This window comes from Nyctereutes procyonoides, unplaced genomic scaffold, assembly GCF_905146905.1.
Source record: "Nyctereutes procyonoides isolate TBG_1078 unplaced genomic scaffold, NYPRO_anot_genome, whole genome shotgun sequence".
Taxonomy (NCBI): Eukaryota; Metazoa; Chordata; class Mammalia; order Carnivora; family Canidae; genus Nyctereutes; species Nyctereutes procyonoides.
In genome coordinates, this window is record NW_026575043.1 from 54992553 (window position 1) to 55018126 (window position 25574).

General features: G+C 36.1%; 1 protein-coding gene across 8 annotated transcripts in view; it reads left to right on the forward strand.

The window, feature by feature from the left end:
• Window positions 1–25574, forward strand: part of ATXN2 (ataxin 2) — a 115698-nt gene that overhangs the window by 57015 nt on the left and 33109 nt on the right. For 7 of the 8 annotated variants that reach the window (XM_055323169.1, XM_055323162.1, XM_055323163.1 and 4 more), the window contains exons 6-14: window positions 8679–8803; window positions 10678–10769; window positions 11471–11668; window positions 13131–13309; window positions 15140–15349; window positions 17864–18046; window positions 20256–20453; window positions 20836–20943; window positions 21202–21272. In XM_055323169.1, the coding sequence (XP_055179144.1) occupies window positions 8679–8803; window positions 10678–10769; window positions 11471–11668; window positions 13131–13309; window positions 15140–15349; window positions 17864–18046; window positions 20256–20453; window positions 20836–20943; window positions 21202–21272 (1364 nt within the window). The remainder of the gene's footprint in view (window positions 1–8678; window positions 8804–10677; window positions 10770–11470; window positions 11669–13130; window positions 13310–15139; window positions 15350–17863; window positions 18047–20255; window positions 20454–20835; window positions 20944–21201; window positions 21273–25574) is intronic. The other variant, XM_055323167.1, reaches the window with a different exon arrangement.

The following is a 25574-nucleotide window of genomic DNA, read 5'->3' on the forward strand; positions in this document are numbered from 1 at the left end:
GTTGAGTGCCCAGGAGGCAGAGATAAGGATTAATTGGTTCTTCTCTGAAAAAATGACATCCTTTTCTATTAAGGTAGCAATTTTTTAAAGATTTATGATTTATTTATTTACTTATTTTTAAAACTCATTTACTTATTATTTATTTATTTGTTTGTTTATTTATTTATTTATTTTGGGAGAGCACAAGTGGGAGAGGAAGAGAGAAAATCCCAAGCAGACTCTGTGCTGAGTGTGGAGCGCGACTTGGGGCTTGATGTGGGGCTTGATCCTGTGACCCTGAAATCATGACCCAAGTCTAAACCAGAGTTGGTCACCCAGCCTACTGTGGTACTCAGGTCCCCCAGGAAATTATTTTTTTATTTTTTATTATTTTTTTGGAAATTATTTTTTTAATTACTTAAAATTTTGTGTAAAATTTAGGAATGCAGGTGGTTGGCCTTTTGTTAATTTTGTTGCGTTCGTGTGTCCTGTCCTATAGAATGTTGCTAGGTGTCACATGACTACTGCTTACCAGTGTGTTCTCCTTTATGATAACCTCTCCTGTCTACTGGGAAGTCACAGTTTTGCCACTATTGGCTTTTAGTTTGTTTCCACAAAAGACTCTTCTTCCTTTCTTTCTTTTGCTTTCTTTCTTTCTCTCTCTCTCTTTCTTTCTTTCTGAGAGAATACGATCATGGGGAGGGGCAGAGGGAATGGGAGAGAGAATCTCCAGCAGCCTGTGCTGAGTGCAGAGCCCAATATGGGGCTGGATCCCATGACCCTGAGCCAAAACCAAGAGATGGAGACTTAACCAACTGAACCACTCAGGCACCCCCTACACAGAAGATTTTTATAGATAGGTGCTTGGTTGAGAATTTCAGCTGCTGGGACAAGAAGAGATTACAAGCAGGGCTGACTCTGTCTCTTGTTTTGGAGGGTATAGGTACTGCAGAGATACATCCTGGTTTCCTATCCTGCCCTACCATGTTTGAAGTCAGGAGGAGCTACGTTTTGTTTTTAATAATTTATACTGGGTCTTCCTAATTCATTCTCTCCCCAAAATTTTCCACGCAAAGGAAGAATTTTGGGACTGACTTTATGGATCTGACCTCAAAGACTTGAATTTTGTAATTATAATAATGTTATCTCCATGGTATATCAAATAAACTACTTCCAGCATTTTATTTTATTTATTTGAGATAAAGACAGCGATAGCAACAGAGAGCACAAGAAGGGAAGAGAGGGAGAAGCAGATTCCCCGTTGAGCAGGAAGTCTGGTGCAGAGCTCTATTCCAGGACCCTGGGATCATGACCTGAGCTGAAAGCAGACTACTTAACCGACTGAGCCACCTAGGTGCCCCACAGCATTTGAAATATTAAATAGTTTTGCTTCATATGCCCAGAATTAAAATTAGAAAATAGTTGTGGTCATTCAAAATGGACAGTATCTGCTGCTGCATTTTTAGTAGGCAAGTGCTGTTGTGTATTTTATAATGTAACTTCTTGGTATTTAGAACAGAGGGGTTTTAACCCTTGGAAGGCATTCAAGTTCCCCGTAGTTTTGTGGCTGGGATCCTGATACCTTCAAATGTTTTTTGCAGTGGTGGATTTTATAACAGTTAATTCCTGGGTTGGCCATTTGAAACAACACTATTCCTTTGGAAACTTGAGTCCCTAAACTCTGTTACTTCAATACCTTTCATTTCCATATTATTTTAGCAGCCTGCTTTGGTGATTTTGTCATTTATAACTGCTGCTCTTTCATAATGCCTTCCAACTGAAGGCAACTAGCCAACTGAATCTTCACTCTTCTTCTCTCTCTTTTTTTAAGATTTTATTTATTCATGACAGACACAGGGAGAGAGAGGCAGAGACATAGGCAGAGGGAGAAGCAGGCTCCCTGTGGGGAACCTGTTTGAGACTCGATCCCAGGACCCTGGGATCATGACCTGAGGTGAAGGAAGAGGCAGAGGCTCAACCACTGAGCCACCCAGGCGTCCCTCCTCCTATCTCTTTTTTTTTTTTTAATTTTTTTTATTTAGTTATGATAGTCACAGAGAGAGAAAGAGGCAGAGACACAGGCAGAGGGAGAAGCAGGCTCCATGCACCGGAACCCCGACGTGGGATTCGATCCCAGGTCTCCAGGATCGCACCCTGGGCCAAAGGCAGGCGCCAAACCGCTGCGCCACCGAGGGATCCCCCTCCTCCTATCTCTTAAACAACTCTCTGACCTTTCTCTGGCCTTCTATTTTTTAACATGAAAAAATGGGGTCATTTTGTTTGATCTTCCTCTGGCCTTCCATTTTTAAACTCCTTTCTGTCTACTACTGTAACCAGCCTACTGCATGTGACTAGGGAAGATCTCATCATGTTGCTGGTTAATTAGAAATATAAGGTAGCTTTTGCTGGAGCTGCAGGAGAGTTCAGCAGACCTTCTTTACCTGTTTCTCCAGCCTTTATGACCACTCTTTCTGGTTCCTTGCTCTGTCATCTCATTTCCTTTATCTACTACAGAATGCTCTCATTCTTGTTATTTGAAGATTTAGCATTTTCAGGGACTACTTCTATTGATGGATTGCTTGTTGCTTTTTGTGTGTGTGTTTTTAATTTGAATTCCAATATGGTTAACATGTTATGTTAGATTCAGGTGTACAATATAGGGATCCAGCAATTCCGTATGTTATTTAATGTTCATTATATAAGTGTACTCAATCTCTTTCCACCTTTTTCACCCATCCTCCTACCCACCTCCCCTCTGGTAACTGTTTCTGTAGTTAAGAATCTTTCTTGATTTCTGTGTGTCTCTCTTTTCTTTCCCTTTTGTTCATTCGTTTTGTTTCTTAAATTCCATGTTTGAGTGAAACCGTATTGGTATTTATCTTTCCCTGATTTATTTCACTTATACTCTCTAGCTCCATCCCTGTCATTGCAAATGGCAGGATTTCATTCTTTTTTATGGCTGAATAATAATCCATTGTATGTATACACCACATCTTCTTTATCCATTCATGAATCAGTAGACATGTAGGCTGCTTCCATAATTTGGCTATTATAAATAATGCTGCAATAAATAAAATATAAAAGTGCATATATCTTTTAATTTAGTGTTTTCATATTCTTTGGGTAAATATCCAGTAGTGGAATTACTGGATTGTATGATAATTCTGTTTCTAATTTGTTGGGGAGCCTCCATACTGTTTTCCACAGTAGCCGCACCAGTTTATCTTCCCACCAACAGTGCACACAAGGGTTAAAAAAAGAAGAAGAAGAAAAGAAAAAAACTTTTTAAATGGTATGGGTCCCTGGCTGGCTCAGATGCATGCGACTTGATTTCAAAGTCTTACGTTTGAGCCCCACATTGAGTTTAGAGATTGTTTAAAAAAATAAAGCCAGGGCAGCCTGGGTGGCTCAGCAGTTTAGCGCCACCTTCGGCCCAGGGCATGATCCTGGGGTCCTGGGATCCAGTCGCATGTCAGCTCCCTGCATGGAGCCTGCTTCTCCCTCTGCCTGTGTCTCTACCTCCCTCTGTATCTTTGTTTCTCTCTCTCTCTCTCTCTCTCTCTCTCTCTCTCTCTCTCTCTCTCTGTCTCTCATGAATAAATAAGTAAAATTAAAATAAATAAATAAAATAAAACTGACTGCACAAGGGTTCTTTATTCTATACATCCTTGCCAGTACTTGTTGTTTCTTATGGTTTTGATTTTAGCCATCTTGACGGATGTGAAATGATATCTCATTGTGGTTTTGATTTGTATTTCCCTGATGATGAGTGATACTGAGCATCTATTCATGTCTGTCAGTCATCTGTATGTCTTCTTTTGAGAAATGTCAGTTCATGTTTCCTGCCCATTTTATAATTGGATTTTTTTGGTATTGAGTTGTATAAGTTCTTTATTATTTTGGATACCAACCCTTTATCAGATAGGTCATTTGCAAATATCTTCTCCCATTCAGTAGGTTGTCTTTTAGTTTTGTCTTTTAGTTTTGTTTCCTTTGCTCTACAGAAGCTTTTTATTTTGATGTAGTTCCAATAGCTTATTTTTACTTTTATTTCTCTTGCCTCAGGAGACATGTCTAGAAAAATGTTCCTAAAACCAGTGTCAGAGAAATTAGTGCCTGTGCTCTCTTCTAGGATTTTTACGGTTTCAGGTCTCATATTTGGGTCCTTAATCCATTTTGAGTTTATTTTTGTCTATGATGTAAGAAAGAGTTCCAGTTTCATTCCCCATCTTGTTTCTTTATGCTATTCTCTAATATTCTTTTTTTTTTTAAGATTTATTTATTTGAGAGCGAGCAAGCACGTGTGCATGAGCCGGAGGGAAAGAGGGAGAGTCAGAGAGAGAGGCAGAGAGAATCTCAAGCTGACTCCACGCTGAATGCAGAGCCCAATGTAGGGCCTGAGATCATGACCTGACCTGAAACCAAGAGTCAGCTGCTGAACCTACTGCACCACCCATGCATGCTGAGAAAATACTTTTTAAAGTTTTTGAAAAAAAGTCTCAGTATTCTTAATTGATCAAAGCAGAAGGATAACAATGAAATAAGTTTTAAAAAACTGATCTAGAATTTTAGTGTTTGAGTAAAGGACATTTAATTGAGAGATGAAATGGGCATCTGAGGATTCTGGTGAAGACTTTTCTGGAAGCACATTTGAGGGTTTCTGATGTTAATTAAGTCTGATACTGATTTTTAAAATTTTATTTATTTTTATTTATTTAAAATTTTATTTATTGGGGTACCTGGCTGGCTCAGTTGTTGAGTGTCTGCCTTTGGCTCAGGTCACGATGCTGGGGTCCTGGGACTGAGTCCTGCATCAGGTTCCCTGCAGGGAGCCTGCTTCTCTCTCTGCTTATGTCTCTGCCTCTTTCTCTGTCTCTGTCATGAGTAAGTAAATAAAATCTTTATTTATTTATTCATTCATTCATTCATTCATTCATTCAGACAGAGAACATGTGCGAGCACATAAGCATAGGAAGAGAAAGAAGCAGGCTTTCCACTGAGCGCCTACCCCAATCTATGTAGGGTTTAATCTGAGGACCCTGGGATCATGACCTGAACCAAAGGCAGCCACTTAACCAATTGAGCCACTCAGGCACCCCATAAATTTTATTTTTTTGATAATGATTTTTAAAATTTCATCTAGTTAATGGCATTTTGTGGTTTTAATAAATTTAAAGTTATATTTATTAATGAATAGTATGTTGTCACTAACATTTCACTTATTTTGCCATTATTTTGATCCTTCAAAAAATTCTCAGAGACAACTTTGATTTTTCAGAGTGAAAGAGTTTGGAAAGCTAAGTAGCAGAACATAGATCCAGTTTCCTGGGTGTGGGGCCGAGGGATACCCAAGAGAGGTGGTGCGTTGGTTGAAACACTTCTTTCTGATTACCACCAGGTGGCACCACTGACCCAGAGTGACTCAGCCTCTGCCTAGAATCAGAAAGAAAGGTTTTGAGAGCCCATCTGCTGTGGAGGTGGCATTAGGAAGATTTGCAGATGTGTGGGCAGGGGTTACTTGTGTATTCTTTTCCCCCCTAGCCTGGAGATTTTGGTAAACTGAATGTTTATTTATAAGGCAGGGAATGAATCACATGAAGAATTTAAATCTTTATTGTCTTATTTGATCATTTTTATTGTTTTTCTATTTTTCTTTCTATATCTGTAGTTCCTTCAGATAACATATTCCTTCAGGTAACATTTTTCTCACAGCCTTTTTGTATTCTTGCAACTTGCTTTTATTAATGCTTATGTTTTTTGCCATGGAGGATAGTGGAAAATTAATATACTCTCACATGGCATTGGAAAGATTTGCATGCAAATTCCCACAATTGCAATTAGATTATAGCCAGTTGACTTTCCAAACTTGCAGAAATCCTGACTACAACATAGTACTATTTAATACCAGCATTGTTTTTTCAGAAAATCCAAACGTGTAATTTTCAGAACTTTTACAGTATTAGATATTGGTAACAGTGTAGAATGAAATATCCAGGTCTTCCTTTCTCCTAGCTAATAATAATACAATGTTGATCTGAAATATGATATTTATGACCAGGGTTTTCCCTAGCATCCTGACGTGATAGCCTCATTTTTGTGCTCACTCTCTGCTTCACATCTTTTTTACATCTTTCCCTGAAGTCTTCACTCATTTTTATTTTTTTTTTAATATTTTATTTATTTTAGAGCACGCATGCGCACAGGCAGCAGGAGTGATAGGCAGAGGGAGAGGGAGAAACAGGCTCTCCGCTGAACAGGAAGCCTTACTCTGAACAGGAACCCTTACTCGGGGCTCAATCTCAGGACTCCAAGATCATAACCTAAGGCAAAGGCAGACACTTAACCTACTGAGCCACTCAAGTGCCCCTTCATTCATTATTAAAAAGGGTCTTCCTTTGGGAGATGTTTTAAACTAAAGAAATATTCTTTATTAAGAGAGACACACCTTTTTGTGTCCCCCGCCCCATTATTGCCATGAAAGAAAGCTATCATGCTAAGTAACAACATGTGAGTAGTTAATTCCTTTTACAATATTGGCATTGTAAACAGAAATTTAAGATAAAAATGAGGAATTGAAAAATAGAAGTCATTTAATTCTGTCCTGTTAATACAGCCTAAATTGTGATCAGCAGAGTAAAACTTGGTTCAGTGAAGTGTTAGGTGCTTGCTTTCTCACATTAACTCCCATTCAGGCATCCTTTATTTTATTTAGAATAATAGTGATAAAAATATATTTATCAATTTGAGGACAGTTTGGCTCAGTCCCTGTCTTTCCTAAATACTTGGGCACACACATGCATACACACACTATAGTGAGGAAAAGTTCATTTGTTTGGTTCTGTAAAAATATCTCTTGCTTCTTTGAACTTTATTTCTTGGATAAATAGTATCATCTTTAACATGGGTTTCCATGTAAGTAAATACTTTATTCACTGAAGTAGATGCCTTTCAAAAAAAATTAATGTAACTAAAACATGAATAGGATTAGCAGTATAAATTAATAAATGTATCACTTCTTATAGAAGATGACATTACTGGTTTGGAATTTTCCTGTAGTCTAGTTTTCTATTCTAGTTTTGTGAGAAAATGGGGAATTTTGGCATCCTAATGTAAGTTATTATTGATGTTTTCTTGAAGCACTTCACGTTCTTGAAAATAAACAAAACTAATGTTTACCAAGAATTTGTACAATTAAAGATGATAGTTGCATACCTAAGTCACCTAAATCAAGCACAGTATTGCTTGACTTAGGTAAATGTCATATAAAGTCAAGTTCATAGGGCCATTAGTGCTTCCGGCATGAATATGGCATTATGAAGACAACACTGGTCTTATAGACCTCTTAGAGAGCTTTTCCAAAATGCACTAATCTTCCAGTGGATGGTCCATCCCACCTCCATCTGAGGCCTGCCATTCTTAGGAATCTCCCTTGATATGCTCTTAGGTCTTAGACTTGCTAGCAGTGGGAGCTGTGCTGCTGGTAGAGCTAGCAACTAAGCTCACAGGTACAGTTATGCTTTTATTTCCTGGTTTGCATGTACACACACTCACCCACCCCTAGTTCGGGATAAGGGGAGGTAAAATCTAGTAGGTTTGTAGTGCCCTGCCTAAATTTGCTGGCTTGAATTTCTTACTTAGGTTATCACTTTGGCCCTGAGGGAGACATGACTGTTACCAGAAGTCAAAGCAAATTTAAAAATCCCCCTGGACTTGTCTCCATTAGAAGAGACGTTGTTGCTTCTTCCTTCCTCCTACTCCTTGGTGGCACCTTATAATGTGGGTGAAGGCACAATGACTAGAAGCTAGTATCTTTTGGCAGAGCCAAATCAGCAGAAATATTATTACCCAGCCCTGTGCTAGGGAATATTTGGTGGGCCCAGCCATTTAAATATAAGCCTGTATCTCCAAAGCATTTTCTAATACTGTCATTGTCCAAGGAGACCTTTACCTACCAGGTCTTAACACTCAACTAGAGAAAAATTTTCTTTGCTGGACAGCAGCTATGAAATAATTCCTGTCAACTGAACATAGTGATGTTCTCACAACCTACTGCTCCTCGGTAACATTAGAAGAAGACACACTAAGTGACAAAGTGTTGGTGGGAAGTCCAGGTAGATAGACCTGTCACCCTAACCTTTTGGGGACAGGTGACACTGTAGGGCCTGAACTTTGTAAAAGAGTGGCCATAGGGGAAACTGGATTCTGTGACAGGCTTGCTCACTTAGAATGGTTTCAGTTACTAATGGAAGAATATGTTAGGATATTGACCCCTCCATATAGACATGGATTTGGAAAGTTAAAATATCTGCATATGTTTGGCTATAGGAGCTCTGAGCTTATATCTAATTAATGGGTCCTTTAAACAAAAAACATCCTATTTTAGATGGGTTGATAGAAATTTTCTTTATTGAAGTGAAATTACTTTTAATATAATAGAATTACAAAGTAGTTATTTTTAATATAATGACCGGTGTGAATACATTAAAACAGTTCATGTGTCTTAAAATTATGACATACTTTACTGAAAGTTTTTTGAATATTATTGTATTAGAAGCATTATACATTTGTATGCATACCATTAGTGATTGTTATACTTTCTTTATCATAAGTATTTTTAGCATATCTCTATTGATAATTTATGTATTAGTGTCACCCATTGTCTGGCTGTATGATCTTTCAGCTAAGTCCATCCTTTGCAGATGCTTTTACTGACTCTGCTATCAGTGCTAAAGTAAATGGTGAACACAAAGAAAAGGACCTGGAGCCTTGGGATGCAGGTGAACTCACTACCAGTGAGGAACTGGAGGCTTTGGAAAATGATGTAGTAAGTAAAATCTTTTTGCTTAGTATCAGACTGTGGTCATGTGATGTGGTGTGACATCTTATCATTTGGTTTTAATATAAGTATTTTGTCATCATTGTAGTGAATATATTTAAAGCAGCATTTTTATTTTCTGAATAGAGACCTCCCCCAAGCAGTAAATACAGACAAATCTTCTTTGAGATGCTTATGAATGACTTTTTTGTGTTTTTAAATCAATCATAATAAGCAACTTACAAATTTAAATTGGGAAGCATGGGAAACTGGTAATATTGGCATATTTTGCTTTGGATACTTTACAGAATAAGGGATCCTAAGGAAAGTGGTATCTTTTTTTTTTTTTTTTTTTTTAAGATTTTATTTTTTATTCATGAGAGAGAGAGAGAGAGAGAGAGAGGCAGAGACACAAGCAGGTTCCATGCAGGGAGCCTGACGTGGGACTCGTTCCCGGGTCTCCAGGATCAGGCCCTGGGCTGAAGATGGCATTAAACCGCTGAGCCCCCCGGGTGCCCAAGAAAGTGGTATCTTAATTGTCATACCCAAGTATGACTCTTGGGTTTCTTGTCTGAGGAAGAGGTACTCACTGTTAAGATATGTAGATTACATTAGAAATAAAGCATTAAGTAGATTTCTTGGTCTTAAAGTCAGGATCATTCTCTACAAAAATTTACTATTTCTAAAAGCTTTTTGGTATATATTATTTTTACTTTTCCCTGAACATATCATCTATAAGTCAAATGCTTAGTTAGTAAAGACTATCATTAGGATTCTATAAATTATATTTCTAAGTTAGAGATACAGAAAGCAAACTCTCTTGCCTTTAAAAATGAGTGTTTAGGTAGCAAATTATGAATTGGATAAGAATCTTCCATTGAATATTGTGGAGAAGTCTTTATAACAAATCTGTTTTTAATGTTTAAGTCCAGTTATAAAACTGAAAATACATAGGCAACACATCATCATTATTCATTTTCAGACTTGAAAGAATCCGATAAAACCTAATGTGGAGGTTCTCAGGTCTCTGGAGCATATCACCTATGTAGGATATGAAGCAGGTACTCCCTTTTTACTGATAGTGAGGTGGATAAATTGATTAGTTGCCAGAGAGCATTCTGGCAATGTTTATAAAGGTTTAAAGCACATCTACATTTGGTCCAGCAATTCAGTTTCTGAGAATTTATTTTTCTCCTGGTATGTCCATAGGACATGCAAATAATAATGTGTAAGGATTTTTTTTTTGCATCATTATCTCTGATAGTGAAAAATTGGAAACATTCAGTCCATCATAGGGCATGGATTAAATAGACCTACTGTACCTCCATTCAATTGAAATACGGTATTTCCACTAAAAGGAATGATATTGTGATGTGGAAAGATAGTTAAGACTTAGTAAAACAACAAGCAAGTAACAGAACAAGAAGATCCTATTTGTTTTTTGTCTGTTTGTTTTTTGTTTAAAGATTTATTTATTTGAAGGGAGAGGGAGAGAGTCGTGGGGGAGAGGGAGAGAGAAACCCAGGCCGATTCTGCCCTGAGCATGAAGCCTGACACGGGGCTTAATCTCCCAACCCTGAGATCAGATCTGAGCTGAAACCGATCAGATCTTAGCTGAAGCTTAGCTGACTGTACCACTCAGGCACACCAAGAAGATCTATTTGAATTAAAAATAAAAACTAATTTAACTGATCATGTTCTTAATGTATACATAGAGAACATCTGGAATTATGTCCAGGAAATTAATAGTGATTAACTGAAGTGGCTAGATTTTGCTACTATATATAATAGACATTGTTAATATATTGATTATACTTGAATTAAAGAGGACAAATACTTTGTCATTTTGAAAAATAAACTTTATAAACTTTATTTTCTTCTAGTCTAATGGATGGGATCCCAATGATATGTTTCGGTATAATGAAGAAAATTATGGTGTAGTGTCTACATATGATAGCAGTTTATCTTCATATACGTAAGTTTAAAAAATAGGCTTTTATTTTAGTGCCTTTGTCTTTGATTTTCATCAACCTCTATTAGGATGTTAAATAAATAAATGTTTCTGTTGGATTTTTTTTTTAATTTTACCTTTTTTTTTTAAGAGGGAAGGACGGGGAGGTGGTAGAAGGGAAGAAGAGAGTCTTAAGCAGGTTCCACACGCATTGTAGAGTCTAACACAGTGCTTGTTCTCACAACCATGAAATTGTGACCTGAACTGAACTCAAAAGTTGGATGCTTAACCACCTGAGCCATCCAGGGTCCCCTCTGTCAGATTTAAAGTTAAACATTATGTGAAAGAATTAATCTTGTTACTGCCTAAGCTGATAAATTCTCATTAGAACAGGGAATAAATGTAGTTTAGTTTACCATTATCCTAATTTTATACTCTGGATAGATTTTGCTTTTGATTTTCAGTTGTAAAAATAGCAAATTTGTAAGTGTAGATGTTATGGGAGAATAGTTAATTTAACCAGTTTTGGAAATGTTATATTCCTCTAGGGAAAAGTGAAACAAAAAATTTTCTTGCTTTGATTTATGCATGAGCAGATCACTGTAACTCTTTAAAATATTTACCAATATTTCTTACTCTGAACTCTCTTAGTAGTTGATTGGGGCAGATACAGACACTGTGATTTTAAAATACTCACTTTGCTTTTTCTTTTCCTCATGTTTCAGGGTACCCTTAGAAAGGGATAACTCAGAAGAATTTTTAAAACGAGAAGCCAGGGCAAACCAGTTAGCAGAAGAAATTGAATCAAGTGCCCAGTACAAAGCCCGGGTGGCCCTGGAAAATGATGATAGGAGTGAAGAAGAAAAATACACAGCCGTTCAGAGAAATTCCAGTGAACGTGAGGGCCACAGCATAAACACTAGGTATTTAAAGGAAATCATGATGCAGTATTTTGGATACACAACTCAAGGTCTGTGTGAGAAGGTGTATTATTATTATTATATTTCATCTTCCTTTAATGTAGCTTAGGTAGAGAATGCAAGTGGAATTGGTTTAAGATTCTACTAAAGAAAAGATTATATTAATTTTGGAAAATATTTTTTGAGCATCAGCTCTATGAAGTCAACTGTTGGAAGTACAATGATGAGCAAGCCAAGGCGTGGAAGAGCTACTTAAAGTAAAACGATCAAATAGGGGAGTGCATAGAACATAATAACAGTTTACTAGGATTTGCTAGATTCGAGGTATGTTCAGAGTGAGAAAGAACTAGCATGTAACCAATGGGGTCAGAGAAAGTCTCACAGAGGAGGTGACATTTTGTGATACAATAGTAGCCCCGTCTGCTGTTCAAAAGTAAGAGAGAGTTAGTCATTCTTTGCATGGTGAAAAGACATGTGAAAGAACCTGTCCAACTGAGGATGAGGCTGGTTGTTTCATATGTCTAGAACAGAGTGATGTTGAGGGTGCATTGGTGCAGCTGGTGTTAGGAACTGAGATAATGAAGGGCTTGTGTCCTGTTAAAGAGTACCCTATATAGGCAGGGAATGATGTGAATGAACTCTGGGACATTTGAGAATGGCTGAAACATGGAGACCAGTTAGTGTACTGAAATTCTTAAAAGTGTGAGGACTTGGTAACCATCTAGGCTAGGGCTGGTGATAGAAAGGTTTTAGGAAAAGCAGTGGTGAGCCTGAGGTTTATTTGATAACTAATTTAATTGATATATGTACTGGTAATGGAGATAGAAAACACAGAGCAAGTTTGAGGGGGAGATAGAGTGAGCCCTTTGTTAAATTTATTGCATTTGAGGGGCTTGCAGGTCTTTGATTAATTTATTAATAAACATGTGAGAAACAGCTACATATCTGGTAGAGTAAGATACAAATTTTTTCTTGAAGACACAGCTTAGAGTCTGATGATTTGAATTTAAGTGTTGTTCAGTGGGAGATGTTGAGACTATGGGACTGACATTGTGGATTTAGGATGTGTCAGCATTGCTGATGTTGAATTTAAAAACAAAACAAAACAATAGCCACAAAGAAATCCAAGAGAAAAGAAAGTAGAGAAAGCCAAGGAAAAATAAAATTTCAAAAAGACAGACTATATTTGATAGAAGCAGCCATTTAGAGGTGAAGTAGGATGAGAACACACATCTGTTAAACTTTTTGCTTAGGAGGAGAATCTGACAGAGAAGGGAAAGGTCAGAGGCCAGACCTCAGGGTAAGATGGAAGAATAGGGGTGTGTTTGGGAGTGAGACAGTTTGGTTTGGTGTTTAACCTTATAAAAATAACAAGCATTCACTTCTGCCTAAATTACTTTTAGATTTGTTTCATTGGCCTGGTATCTATTAGGATAAAATGATTTAAAGGATCTCTCATTTTCAGGGAAAATAAATATATTCCTCCTGGACAAAGAAATAGAGAAGTCATATCCTGGGGAAGTGGGAGACAGAATTCACCACGTATGGGCCAGCCTGGATCGGGCTCCATGCCATCAAGATCCACCTCTCACACTTCAGATTTCAACCCGAATTCTGGTTCAGACCAAAGAGTAGTTAATGGAGGCAAGTATTTTAACTAAATTTCTCAATGTCCTCAATCAAATATATAGTTTTCTGAATATTTAAGATTAACATAATTGGTAAGAGCATGCATACTTTCAGTGCTTTCTGTGGAGTAGTTTTTTACTTCAAAACTATTTAAAATTTGCCTTTGTGGATATCAAATTAGTAAAATTAGTATAAGTCATTGGCATATATGATACTGTGATGAAATATGTATTAAGATAAAGTGCTAAATTTAACAGATACTCACTTGACCGAAAAACACTCCACATATTAAAGAAATTGGAAACTTTGGGTAGGTTCTCAATTTTAAAAACACTGGATGATGAAGTTACTTAGGCATAGTTTATATGGAAAATCCTAGTCTTTGTGAAACAGTGGTTCATATAGATTAATTCTTATTAACTGTTGACACATTAATATTCTACTTACTTCCAAGAAAGGATTTGAGGTATACAAATACATGTACATACAAGACATGACCAAGAGTCATGTGAGGAAGATGAAGGAAGAAATGTGTTTAAAAAAAAAAAAACAACTCTTAGTCAAAGGGTGGATATTGCAGCTTAGCGTAAGTACAGTGACAGATTTGCATCTTTAGTAGGAAGATATTTTTCTGCTCTGCCTCTACATCTAAGATTGAATATAGCTTATAGGTCATGGATCCTTCATGTGAGTCAGGAATACTGGACAGCAATACTATCTTACTAACCTAAGGGACAAAGTGAACATTCAGTTTAAGCCGTTTTAGGTTCAGAAAGTTAGAAAAGTAGAGAACACTAAGTTTCCAATTTCAGTTATTTCTGTTGAGTCTTTCTCCAGAATTCCTCTCCAAATAAACACTCTTGAGTATTTTCTGTACTTAGTATTGGGGATGAAATTTCTTTGCTCACTGAGTAAAGAATTTTAGTTGTTCATGAACAGAATTTTCAAGTAAAAAACCTGAAGGGGGCTAGGAAATGTATGATACTCAAGTGTGTGGAACCCTATGGAGAGGAGACCTGGACTGTTTCCTGAGATAAGGTAAGTGCTATGTAATGTTGCACATAGTGTATCTTGATCTTTGCATATCCATTATTGTCAATTTATTTGGTGATGACTGCTCTATAGTTGCATTGCTTATTAAGCGCAGTCACTTAAATAAGTGTTCAACTGCATAAATTGCTTAGCAGGCCCCCCCCCTTTTTTAATTTGATAAGATCAAAATGTTTTTTGAAAAGGTGATGAATATTAACCTTTGTCACTCCTGTGACTCTAAAAAATAGAAGTAATGTTTTATTTCTACTAAATGGACTTGCTTAATGAGATTTCAAAATGAATTTTACCTTCAAGTATAAACTATATGAAAATCACAGATGATTATAAAAAAACCCAGCATTTTTAATGGGATATACTAGTTGCTTATTTTCATGTTTCAAAAGCTAAAACTAATATAGTAAGTAGTCTTATTTCTAAGTTTTGTGATTTATTGTGTGAAATTATCTAGTTTGTTATATTCCTTTTAATAATTGATTATTGAGAAACAGTTATAGAAGCAGGATTAATAGGCAAAGTCTTAACTGTCTTCTTCAGTAGTATGTGTAGATCCTAATTAACCCTTTGGGAACGTGTGTTCATTTAAACAGACTTAATTTTAAGGAGGTTAAAGTAAAATGTGAATTCATGTGAGTTAAGTTATGCTAAAACTTATCACAATTCAAATGACTGTCCTCAAAGGGTTAAAATGTACAAGAAATCATTTTTGTCATTTTACTTTTTTTTCTGTTTACTTTTTTCCCTCATTTTTTTCTTTAGTTTTTATACTTTCCTTCATATCATTTGTTCTGTCAGGTGTTCCCTGGCCATCGCCTTGCCCATCTCCTTCCTCTCGCCCACCTTCTCGCTACCAGTCAGGTCCCAACTCTCTTCCACCTCGGGCAGCCACCCCTACACGGCCGCCCTCCAGGCCCCCCTCGCGGCCATCCAGACCCCCGTCTCACCCCTCTGCTCATGGTTCTCCAGCTCCTGTCTCTACTATGCCTAAACGCATGTCTTCAGAAGGTACAATACCACAATTTGTTCATGTTTTTGTTTGTCTTTGTTTAACTCCTATGTGAGTTTATAATTACAAAATAGTTTCCTCTTCATTATTTAATAACCTATAATTTCCGTGTTTTAACTTTAGTTTATTAAAACTATTTCTATTAACCTTTTGTTCACTAGAGAGAAATTGAATAAATGCTGTGTGAAGCTATGAACTATCTTGGATTATAAGAATGGGAGTTTATCTTTGGTAATAATGATGCTCCTTTACAGCCCCAGAAGGTCTACCTCATGTTTTTGTCCCTCTCAATATACACTATAAACAGTGGTTAATGATAAACAGTGAACTGTGTTCACCTGGTCTTGGACTTACTACAGAATCTATCATTTTACAGCTCCTTGGCCAAGGTACTAGTGAACCTACTTGTTGGCCATAGGCAGTAATGGTGATTTAGGGGTTCTTTTTGAGAGGGACATTCCATATAGCTGCCTTTGTGTGTCTACTCTTAGATTATAATACAGAGATTGGTTTTATATTGGAGGAATTTAAGAAAATTACCTTTGTAATATGTTCTAGTGAAAGTCTTAATCTGAAAGAAGTCCTTGATCATCTAAGATAAAACATTGTTAATAAAAACCATTTGTCCTTGTCAAAAAAAAATCCTTTAATTCTCATGCAATGTTTGATGGTAATACCACCATTGATATATATCAAATACATGAAGGTATTATAGAAAGGTCACATTTTAATATAAATGCAGTGCATATGTTAAAAAAGCTACTTCCTGAATGATAAGTCCTTTTAATACTATCTCAGGGTATTTGTGTTAACATTTTAATCTGATTTGTTCATTAAAATCATAATTGATATAGCTTATGTTGAGACTAAGACTGTTTTCTGGCATAAAGTGCTTCCCTGGAGAAAGCTATGTTGGCTACTTTTCAATAAATTGTTGCCATCTAGGCAGAGGGAGATCATGTGATCTTGATTAAAGTGGCTAACATTGAACAGCATGTTGCATTGATTTTCAAGGTGACTTCCTTGCTGGAAAGTGCTGGTAATGGTAACCACTAAATGAAAAGTTAAAATCTGTTTTAGTATTGGTTGTGGTGCATTGTTTGAACAAATAGGACTCCTTAGTGAGTATGAATATCTTCACTACAACAAGTTGTAGGCTGCTTATGGAGGGACTGTTCACACAGAAGTATACCTTCTGCACATTCAGAGTTGCTACATTATGCAGTCTTTTTAACTAATTTGAATTAAAATGTTTTCCAGTTATGTAGTCAGGTGACACACATTTTTAAAGTGTGAACTTCAAACATAGAACTATTAAATACAGTGGTTTTCTGTGTTTAATATAGAAGAGTAATTTGTATTTTACATATTACCAAAAAGAAAGAATTGTTTTTCAAGTTAGAGTTTGATTTCATTGAGCTATAGCAATAAGACTTCTTGGTCTTTTTCTCTAAATGGATATAAAAAAATATATATGATGTGTAGATACCCAATTCTTAAGTCATTTTTTATATAAATCATTTCTTCAGTTGAAAACTAAAATATATAACATTAACATTTCTTTTTAAGATTGTGTCCATGATTAAATTCCTACTGAGGGCACAAGTTTATTTGACATGCTCAAGAGTTTGACTGGAAGGTCAAAATGAGAACCATTGGCTTTGACATTAAGAACGAGTTTTGCTGAATGTTAGTACTGCCTGGCTTTTCCACTGAGAGCTGTTTTGTCTACTGATTTCACCTGATTGTTTTGTTCAAATGCAGAGTAACTTTCTCTAGAAATGGAAGTCACTAACATGGTGACAATTAATGATCTAGAATTTTTCACAATTTATGAGTACAAATTTCTTCTCCAAATATCTATTCTAATCTTTTATGCCTTAACAATAGAATTTTCAGTTTATAGTCTGTTCAGTCAGAGAACTGCTTAGGTGAAGACTGAGACTGAGAAACAGGTGAAGACTGTTTTAAGGCATGGCTTGTAAAATATATTACTATGTTTCAACAGTATAAAAGTATATAGGGATGAATAGTCATTTTGTTTAAAAATTTTTTCTGACTTTAGAAGTAATATAGAAAATTTGAGGGGAGAAAGCTTAAAGTCTATGGTAAAATAAGGCTTATCCTATCATGTAACCATAACTTCTATTAACAATTGATTACATTTCTTTTTATATGCCCACAAGTAATGGATATAGATGAAACAAATTGCTAAAAAATCTTTGTGTTAAAACATATGTTTGATTTCTTAACACCATCTTCATCCCTCTCTTTTTTTTAAAAAACAAGGGAAATAATATAAAATTTATTTGTAAAACATTGTCGCATTCCACAAAATAATTCTGAAAGAATATGGCCCCAAATTGGATTTTTTATTTATATTCTTTCTTTTATAACCTAGGAGAAACTAGAGAGTGTGCGTATGTATGTGTGAATGGGCATATGTACTTAGCAGAAAAGTTGTACTGATGGACATTGTAGCATTTATGTGATGTTCATTATTCCTTTCTTAGGGCCTCCAAGGATGTCCCCAAAGGCCCAGCGACACCCTCGAAATCACAGAGTTTCTGCTGGGAGGGGTTCCATTTCCAGTGGCCTAGAATTTGTATCCCATACCCCACCAAGTGAAGCAGCTGCTCCTCCAGCAGCAAGGACTAGTCCCGCAGGGGGCACATGGTCATCAGTGGTCAGCGGGGGTAGGTAACACTTGGCTTGGAGCATAATGACAGTGTTCATTCTATAACTCTGCTGCATGTAAAAAGGGCTGAGCTCAAGCTCTGTTTGAGAAATAATAAGTATATATGTTAAAAGTAATGGAGTAACCAGGAATTGGGAAACGTATATTTTTTTATTCTGGCATGCACCGCATATTCACCGTGTTTTAGAGAAAACCATGTGTTTGTTTGGAATGTCAGTTTTCTCAATGGATTAGGGTAATTTTTTCCTGTTCTACTTTATGGTCTTATGATAAGATTCATATGAGATTCATAAATTATAAACATACTTCATAGTTTTATAAGTATCACTCAAATATAAAACAAATACAGTATATAACACCATTTGGACAGACTGTATTTCTTGTCTTAGCAATTTTGTCCATGGATTCATTCCACAAATATTTATTTTGGGTTTACAGTTCTCTATTTCTGTAGCATCTGTATATGGCACTAATTCCTGATTGTATTTCTCTTACAAGGAATATCAAACATACACGAGGGGCCCGTTTTATCTGATTAGACTGAGGAGTGTGTTGACAGCAGCTATAAAAGTATAAAGGATATGTAAAAAGATTAACTGTAAGCTCAGTCTAAAACTGCTTCTGCTACTTAATGTTTTGCTTCCATGATAACTGTGGAAAGTTAGTGATTTTGTAGTGATTTTGGTTTTTTAGTCATAATCTGTCTTAATCAACACATGGAATCTTTAAAAGAAAAAAAGATCTTGGGGGGCAGCTTGGGTGGCTCAGTGGTTTAGCGCTGCCTTCAGCCCAGGGCATGACCCTGGAGACCTGGGATCGAGTCCTATGTCAGGCTCCCTGCGAGGAGCCTGCTTCTCTCTCTGCCTGTGTCTCTGCCTCTCTCTCTGTGTCTCTCATGAATAAATAAATAAAATCTTAAAAAAAAAAAAAAGATCTTTTAAGCTTAAGCAAAAAATATATCCAATTCTATTAAATTTAGTTGATATATACCATCTTGAAGGAAAACCAAAGGAAATTAGATACTAGAAATTAGATATTTTATTAGTATAATCGAATTAGAAATTAGATATAGTTATTAGAAGGAAATAATTCAATTAACAAGAGAATATAATTTCTAAAAATCTTTTTTTGGGGTGCCTGGGTGGCTTAGCAATTTAAGCGCCTGCCTTCGGCCCAGGTTGTAACCCTTGAGTCCTGGGATCGAGTTTCACGTCAGGCTCCCTGCAGGGAACCTGCGTCTTCTGCCTATGTCTCTGTCTCTCTGTCTCTCTCTCTCTCTCTGTCTCTCATGAATAAACAAACAAAATCTTAAAAAAAATATCTCTTTTTCTTCAATTGTACCATTCATCATCTGACATTACTCAAAGAATCTGGAAATGAATTGTGAGGGTAACAACATAATTATAGAAATGAAATAATAAAAACTTATTGGAAATACACACAGGATGGTGTTATAGGTTTATTATACTAATTAGAAAAATGACACATGTCAGATGGTTTCCTTCCCCATGATCCTGTGACTTAAAAAAGTAAAGGACCACTAAAATGAAGCAAACGGAACCATTTTCTCTAAACCTTTGAATTGATTTATAATGGAATAGGAAACCTATTAGATATTTACTTTAGGTCAGGTGGAACATGATTCCTGGTCAATTATCTTCTGCTTTTGGCTAAATTGGTTCTCGGTTTTCTTTGTTATTGTAAAGTGGCTCTTGAGGTCACTAGAAAGAACATACAAGATTGGCTGCAAGCTGCCAAAAGGTATTTGAGTTTATTATTTGAAGAAGAAACAAAGAAGCCTGTTTCTTTGGGACCCCCCCTACCCCACGTCATTATTAAAGAAACATCTCGCTTCTTAGTGGAGAATGTTGCTGTCTTCATCTTAAAAAGTGGTTATTACCTTGTCTTAGAAAGCCAGTTTCTAATTTCATTTAAAGTACTGCCTTTTAGAATTAAATCTATTTAGTTACAAGGAAAAACTACAGTTGTACTTAGGTGTTAGTAATTGCTGCCGTTCTTCAGGTATTTGTGTTTTCAATCACCACCATAATCCCTAAGACTTTAAAAGAAAACAGGTTGATAGGATAAAGAATAATTGGGATAGTGGTTGATTTAGGACTATTTCACCTAGATTTTTCAAAGAAGCCTCTTTGAGGAAGTGACATTTGAGCTGAGAATGTAATGGATAACTTTTTTCTTTTTTCTAGTTCCAAGATTATCCCCTAAAACTCACAGACCCAGGTCTCCCAGACAGAACAGTATTGGAAATAATCCTGGTGGGCCTGTTCTTGCTTCTCCTCAAGCTGGTATTATTCCAGCTGAAGCTGTTGCTATGCCTGTTCCAGCTGCATCTCCTACGCCTGCCAGTCCGGCATCCAACAGAGCTGTTACCCCATCGATTGAGGGTATGTAAGAAAGGGCTTCCAGCTCCATATCATTTGTGAACTTGAGTGTTAGAGTTTAACGTTAATTATATGAAAAATGCTATGGTTATTTATAGGTATATATAAATGAGTATACATTTAAAATTTTGTAAATGAAGTTAGTTTTTTATATCCTACTAATTTTATATATGTTACTCTTGAATGTCTGTTGTTAGGAGAGTTAACATTCTAATAGTAAATATCAGTATAAAGTTACTGGTGTTTCATATGTCTGCAAAAGAGAAAAGCTTCTGGTTAAATGTAAATGTTTATTTCCAAAAACTAAGAAATAAAAATTGTTGAATATTTTCCCATTTTACTTAAAATATATATATATATATATATATTTTTTTTTTTTTTTTAGCTAAAGATTCCAGGCTTCAAGATCAGAGGCAGAACTCTCCTGCAGGGAATAAAGAAAATATGAAGCCCAATGAGACATCACCTAGCTTCTCAAAGACTGAAAATAAAGGTTAGAGCTTTAAAAAGTCTTTCAGTATAATTGTGGAAATAGGAAGGAGATGTCTAAACTCATGCCCAGTACAGATTGTTTTTGGTCAACACTTTTTCTTAGGATTGTGCATATTTAAATGCACAATTTGACGGATGTCAAAAACTGTAATTAATATATTGAATAAAAGCTTATTTTCATTTCTAATATCTCATCCTAAAAGAATTTTAAGTTAAAGATTTACAATAAGTTTATATTTAACAGTTCATAATTTTGCAGGTATATCACCAATTGTTTCTGAACATAGAAAACAGATTGATGACTTAAAGAAGTTTAAGAATGATTTTAGGGTAAGTTGCTATTGTTTAATGAATTAGAATTTTAAAAATGAATATTAAACATGAATTTTCAGAATTTAAAAATCCTTCATTTACAAAAACGCATTATACACACATCCAGAAACATAGAACCATGTCCATATAAAGCTAACCACTCTTGAAGTTCTTTACCTGTGCTTTTTAACCTTATTTTTAGGGAGAGAACATGGGAGGGGGGAGAGGGATAAAAGGAGAGGGAGAGAAGACTCTTGAGTAGACTACAGGCTGAGCACAGAGCCTGATGCAAGACTCAGTCTCATGACCCTGAGATCATGACCGGAGCCAAATCAAGAGTCATTTGCTTAATGGACTGAGCCACCTAGGTGCCCCTGTCTGTACTTTCAGTAGGTAACTAAAATCATGAGCTTTGAGAACTATACAGATATCAAATGAAAGAGAATTTTTGACTTTTGAAGCCAATCATAACATAAGTTATTATTCGGTGCTCATTTGATTGCTTTATTCATTGAAGAGTACAGCAAAGCCAAGGCATTATCTGATGGGGCCAATGGAAGATGTACTGGACCCCAATGTTCTAAGGTAGTTGCAGATTTGCACTTTGTGCACGAATGTACTGTGGTAGAAATTGGTCTCTAATATCATTTCTGTCTTAAGTTTTGCTGAACTTACTCTAATCTCTCTTGGGTGACCATTGCATTCTTTCGCACAATGTTTATTATAATACACCTTGCATATCAAGTCATATCTTGGGACTAATTCAAGAAGTCTTCCTGAAACTTAATTTCTTAGGAAAAGATCTGATTATCAGTCTTTGAGAAAATGGCTGACTTAAGAGATGAATCAAATGCAAAAGGCAGCCTTTTCGTAGCCTGTGTTAGCTTTCTAAAACTTTTAATAATTTTTTTTGCTGATAGCTTCATATTTATTGGCACCATTAAAAATATTACACATCATACTTTATCACAACTTATCTATTTGACTTAATGCTGTTAGTGGTTGTGAATTTAAATTTTAATTTTTTAAGCCATAGTTAATCCATGGACATGAAAGAATTATTTCTGAATGCCCAGATACTCAGTTTAATACGTCATGCACCCCAACACAATTAAAGGCCTCCTGTGTATTTGGCCTTCTCAGATGCATCCCCTGGCAGAGGGAAGAGTTTGCAGTTCTTTACACTGCATCTGAATACCTTCTTAAGGATTAGGTGATATTTTGCATGATCTTCCATTTGATGTAAATGAGCTCATGATATAGGTATTGCCCATTTCTTTTTATTTTCTCAGCATTGTTTTTTACAGTCAAGCATTCAGTCCCTTACATTGAATTTATTATGTTATGAAGGAAAGAAAACTTTTTACTTTGAAACATGAGTTAGTATATTTCTTATAGCAGTCTTATTGAGATATAATTTACATGTCATATAATTTAGCCATAAAAGTGTGTACAATTCAGTAGCTATTAGTTTATTCACAGAATTATACAGTCATTACCACAGTCAACTTTAGAACATTTTCTTCACCTCCAAAAGAAACTCCATACCCCTTAGGAGTCACATTGATCTTTTGCTTTCAAACACACACCCTCCCTCCCTGTCCCCCCGCACCCCCCCCCCCCAAATCCCCTTTACCTAGGTTCTAAACAGTCTACTTTCTTTCTCTATATGGTTGCCTGTTCTGGACATTTCATATGAATGGAAGCATGTAATATGAGGCCTTTTGTGTCTGGCTTCTTTCACTTAACATAATGCTTTCATTATTATTATTTTTTAATTATTTATTTTAAGGGTACCTGTATGGCTCAGTCGGTTAAGCATTAAGTACTTCATTGTTTTTTTTGTTTGTTTTTTGAGATTCATTTTGTTTATTTTAGGGGGCACCTGGATGGCTCAGTCGGTTAAGCATCTTCATGATCCCAGGGTCCTGGGATCAAGCCTCGCATCAGGCTCCCTGCCATGCTTCTTCCTCTGCCACTTCCCCTGCTTTGCGCGCTCTCTCTCTCAAATAAGTAAATAAAATCTTAACAAAAAAAAATTGAGAGTGTGTGCGAGCAAGGGGTGGGGCAGAGAGAGAGGGAGAGAGAATCTCACAAACTCCCCAGTCAGCAGAGAGCCTGACATGGGGCTTGATTACACAACCCTGAGATCAAGACCTGAGTTGAAACCCAAAAGTTGGTCACCTGAGTGCATTTCTCTTGGGTATATATACATAAGAGTGGAACTTCTGGGTCCTATGGTAACACTGTCTTTAACCTTTTGAGAAAAACTCCAGGCTGTTTGCCAAAGCATCTGCAGTATTATATGTTTCCACCAGCAGCATAGGAGGATTTCTGCTTCTCCACCAAAACTTGTTACTGTTTTTGTTATTATAGTCATCCTTGTGGTATCTCACTGTAATTTTGATTTGCATTTCTCTGATGGCTAATGATGTTGGGCATCTTTTTATGTGTTCATTAGCCATTTGTAAATCTTTTTTTAGAGAAATGTCTGTTCAGGTCCTTTGCCCATTTAAAAACTGAGTTAGTTGTCTTATTATAAGACTTCTGTATGTATTCTGTGTACAAGTCTTTCATGGAATACATGGCTTGCAAATTTTTTCTACCATTATGTAGGTTGTCTTTTTACTTTGTTAATGTTTGTTCATAGTGATCTTATGAGAATTAAATGAGATATTATTGTAAGGCATTTAATATAGTACATGACACATAGTATGTATTACATGACACATAGTATGTATTCAAAATATTAATTCCTATGTACATACTCTGTACTGGCGATCAACATTTTCTTGTTCTGTAAGTCACATAAGAATTTCGGTTTTCCCTTTAAATGTCCATACTACCCAAAGCAACTTACAGATTAATGCAGTCCCTATCAAAATTGCAATGACATTTTTCATAGAAATAGAACCAACAATCCTAGAAATTATGTGTTACTACAGATTTTAAATAGCCAAAGCAATCTTGAGAAAGAAGAGAAAAGCTGGAGGCATATCATGCTCCCTGATTTGAAACTATATATAAAGCTGCAGTAATAAATAAAAGGATGTTCTTCGCATGAGAACAAACACATAGGTCAATTATACAAAACAGTCCAGAAATAAATCCATACATGTATGGTCAATTAATTTATGACAGAGGAGCCAGGAATATAGAATGAGAAAGGGAGGGGCACCTGGGTGGCTCAGTTGGTGAAGCATCCAACTACTGATTTCGACTCAGGTTGTGATTTCAGGATCCTAGGATCAAGCCTCATGTCGGGCCCCATGCTAATCAGGGAGTCTGCTTCTCTCTCTGCCCCTCCTCCCATTTGTGCATGTATGCGTGTATGCTCTCTCTCTCTCTGTGTGTCTCTCTCTCAAAATCTTCAAAAAAAAAAAAAAAAGAAAAGAATGGAGAAGGGACAGTTACCTCTTTAAATGGTGTTGGGAAAACTGGACAGTCACATTTAAAAGTATGAAACTGGGTCACCTAAGTGGCTCAGTTAAGAATCTGACTCTTGATTCTAGCTCCGGTCATGATCTCAGGGTCATGAGATTGAGCCCTCTGCACTGGCTCTATACTCAGTACAGAGTCTGCTTGGGATATTCTCTCTCCCTTCTGCCCCTCCTCTTGCTCTCATTTGTGTGCTCTCTCTCTAAATTTTAAAATAAATAGAAAAGAATGAAACTGGACCACCTTATACTACACACAATAATTAACTCAAAATGGATTAAAGACTTTGAAAACTCCTACAGGGAAATAGAAGCAGTAAGTTCCTTCATATTGGCAATGATTGGCATTGATATTTTTATTTGACATCACAAGTAAAAGTAATGAGCAAAAATAATGCACAGCAAAGGAAACCAACAAAATGAAAAGGAACATACTGCCTGGAGAAAATATTTGCAAATCACATAACTGATAAGGAGTAAATATCCAACATACATTAAGAACTCCTACAAATCTGTAACAAAAAAAAAAAAAAAGAAGAAGAAGAAGTCGAAGAAAGAAACATCAAAAAATGGCAGAGGATGTAAACAAACACTTTTCCAAAGAAGACATAACAGCTGGCCAACAGGTAGCTCACTAATCACCAGGGAAATGCAAATCAAAACCACAATGAAATACCACCTTTAGAATGGCTGTTACCAAAATAATAAGAAAATAACACTGGCCAAGATAGACACTTTTGGTAGAAACATGAAGTGGTACAGCTGCTAAGGAAAACCGTATAGAGGTTCCTCAAAAGTTAAAAAATTAAAAATAGAACTACCATACTATCTAGGAGTTCCATTTCTGGGTATTTATACAAAGGAAATGAAAATAGTAGCTCAA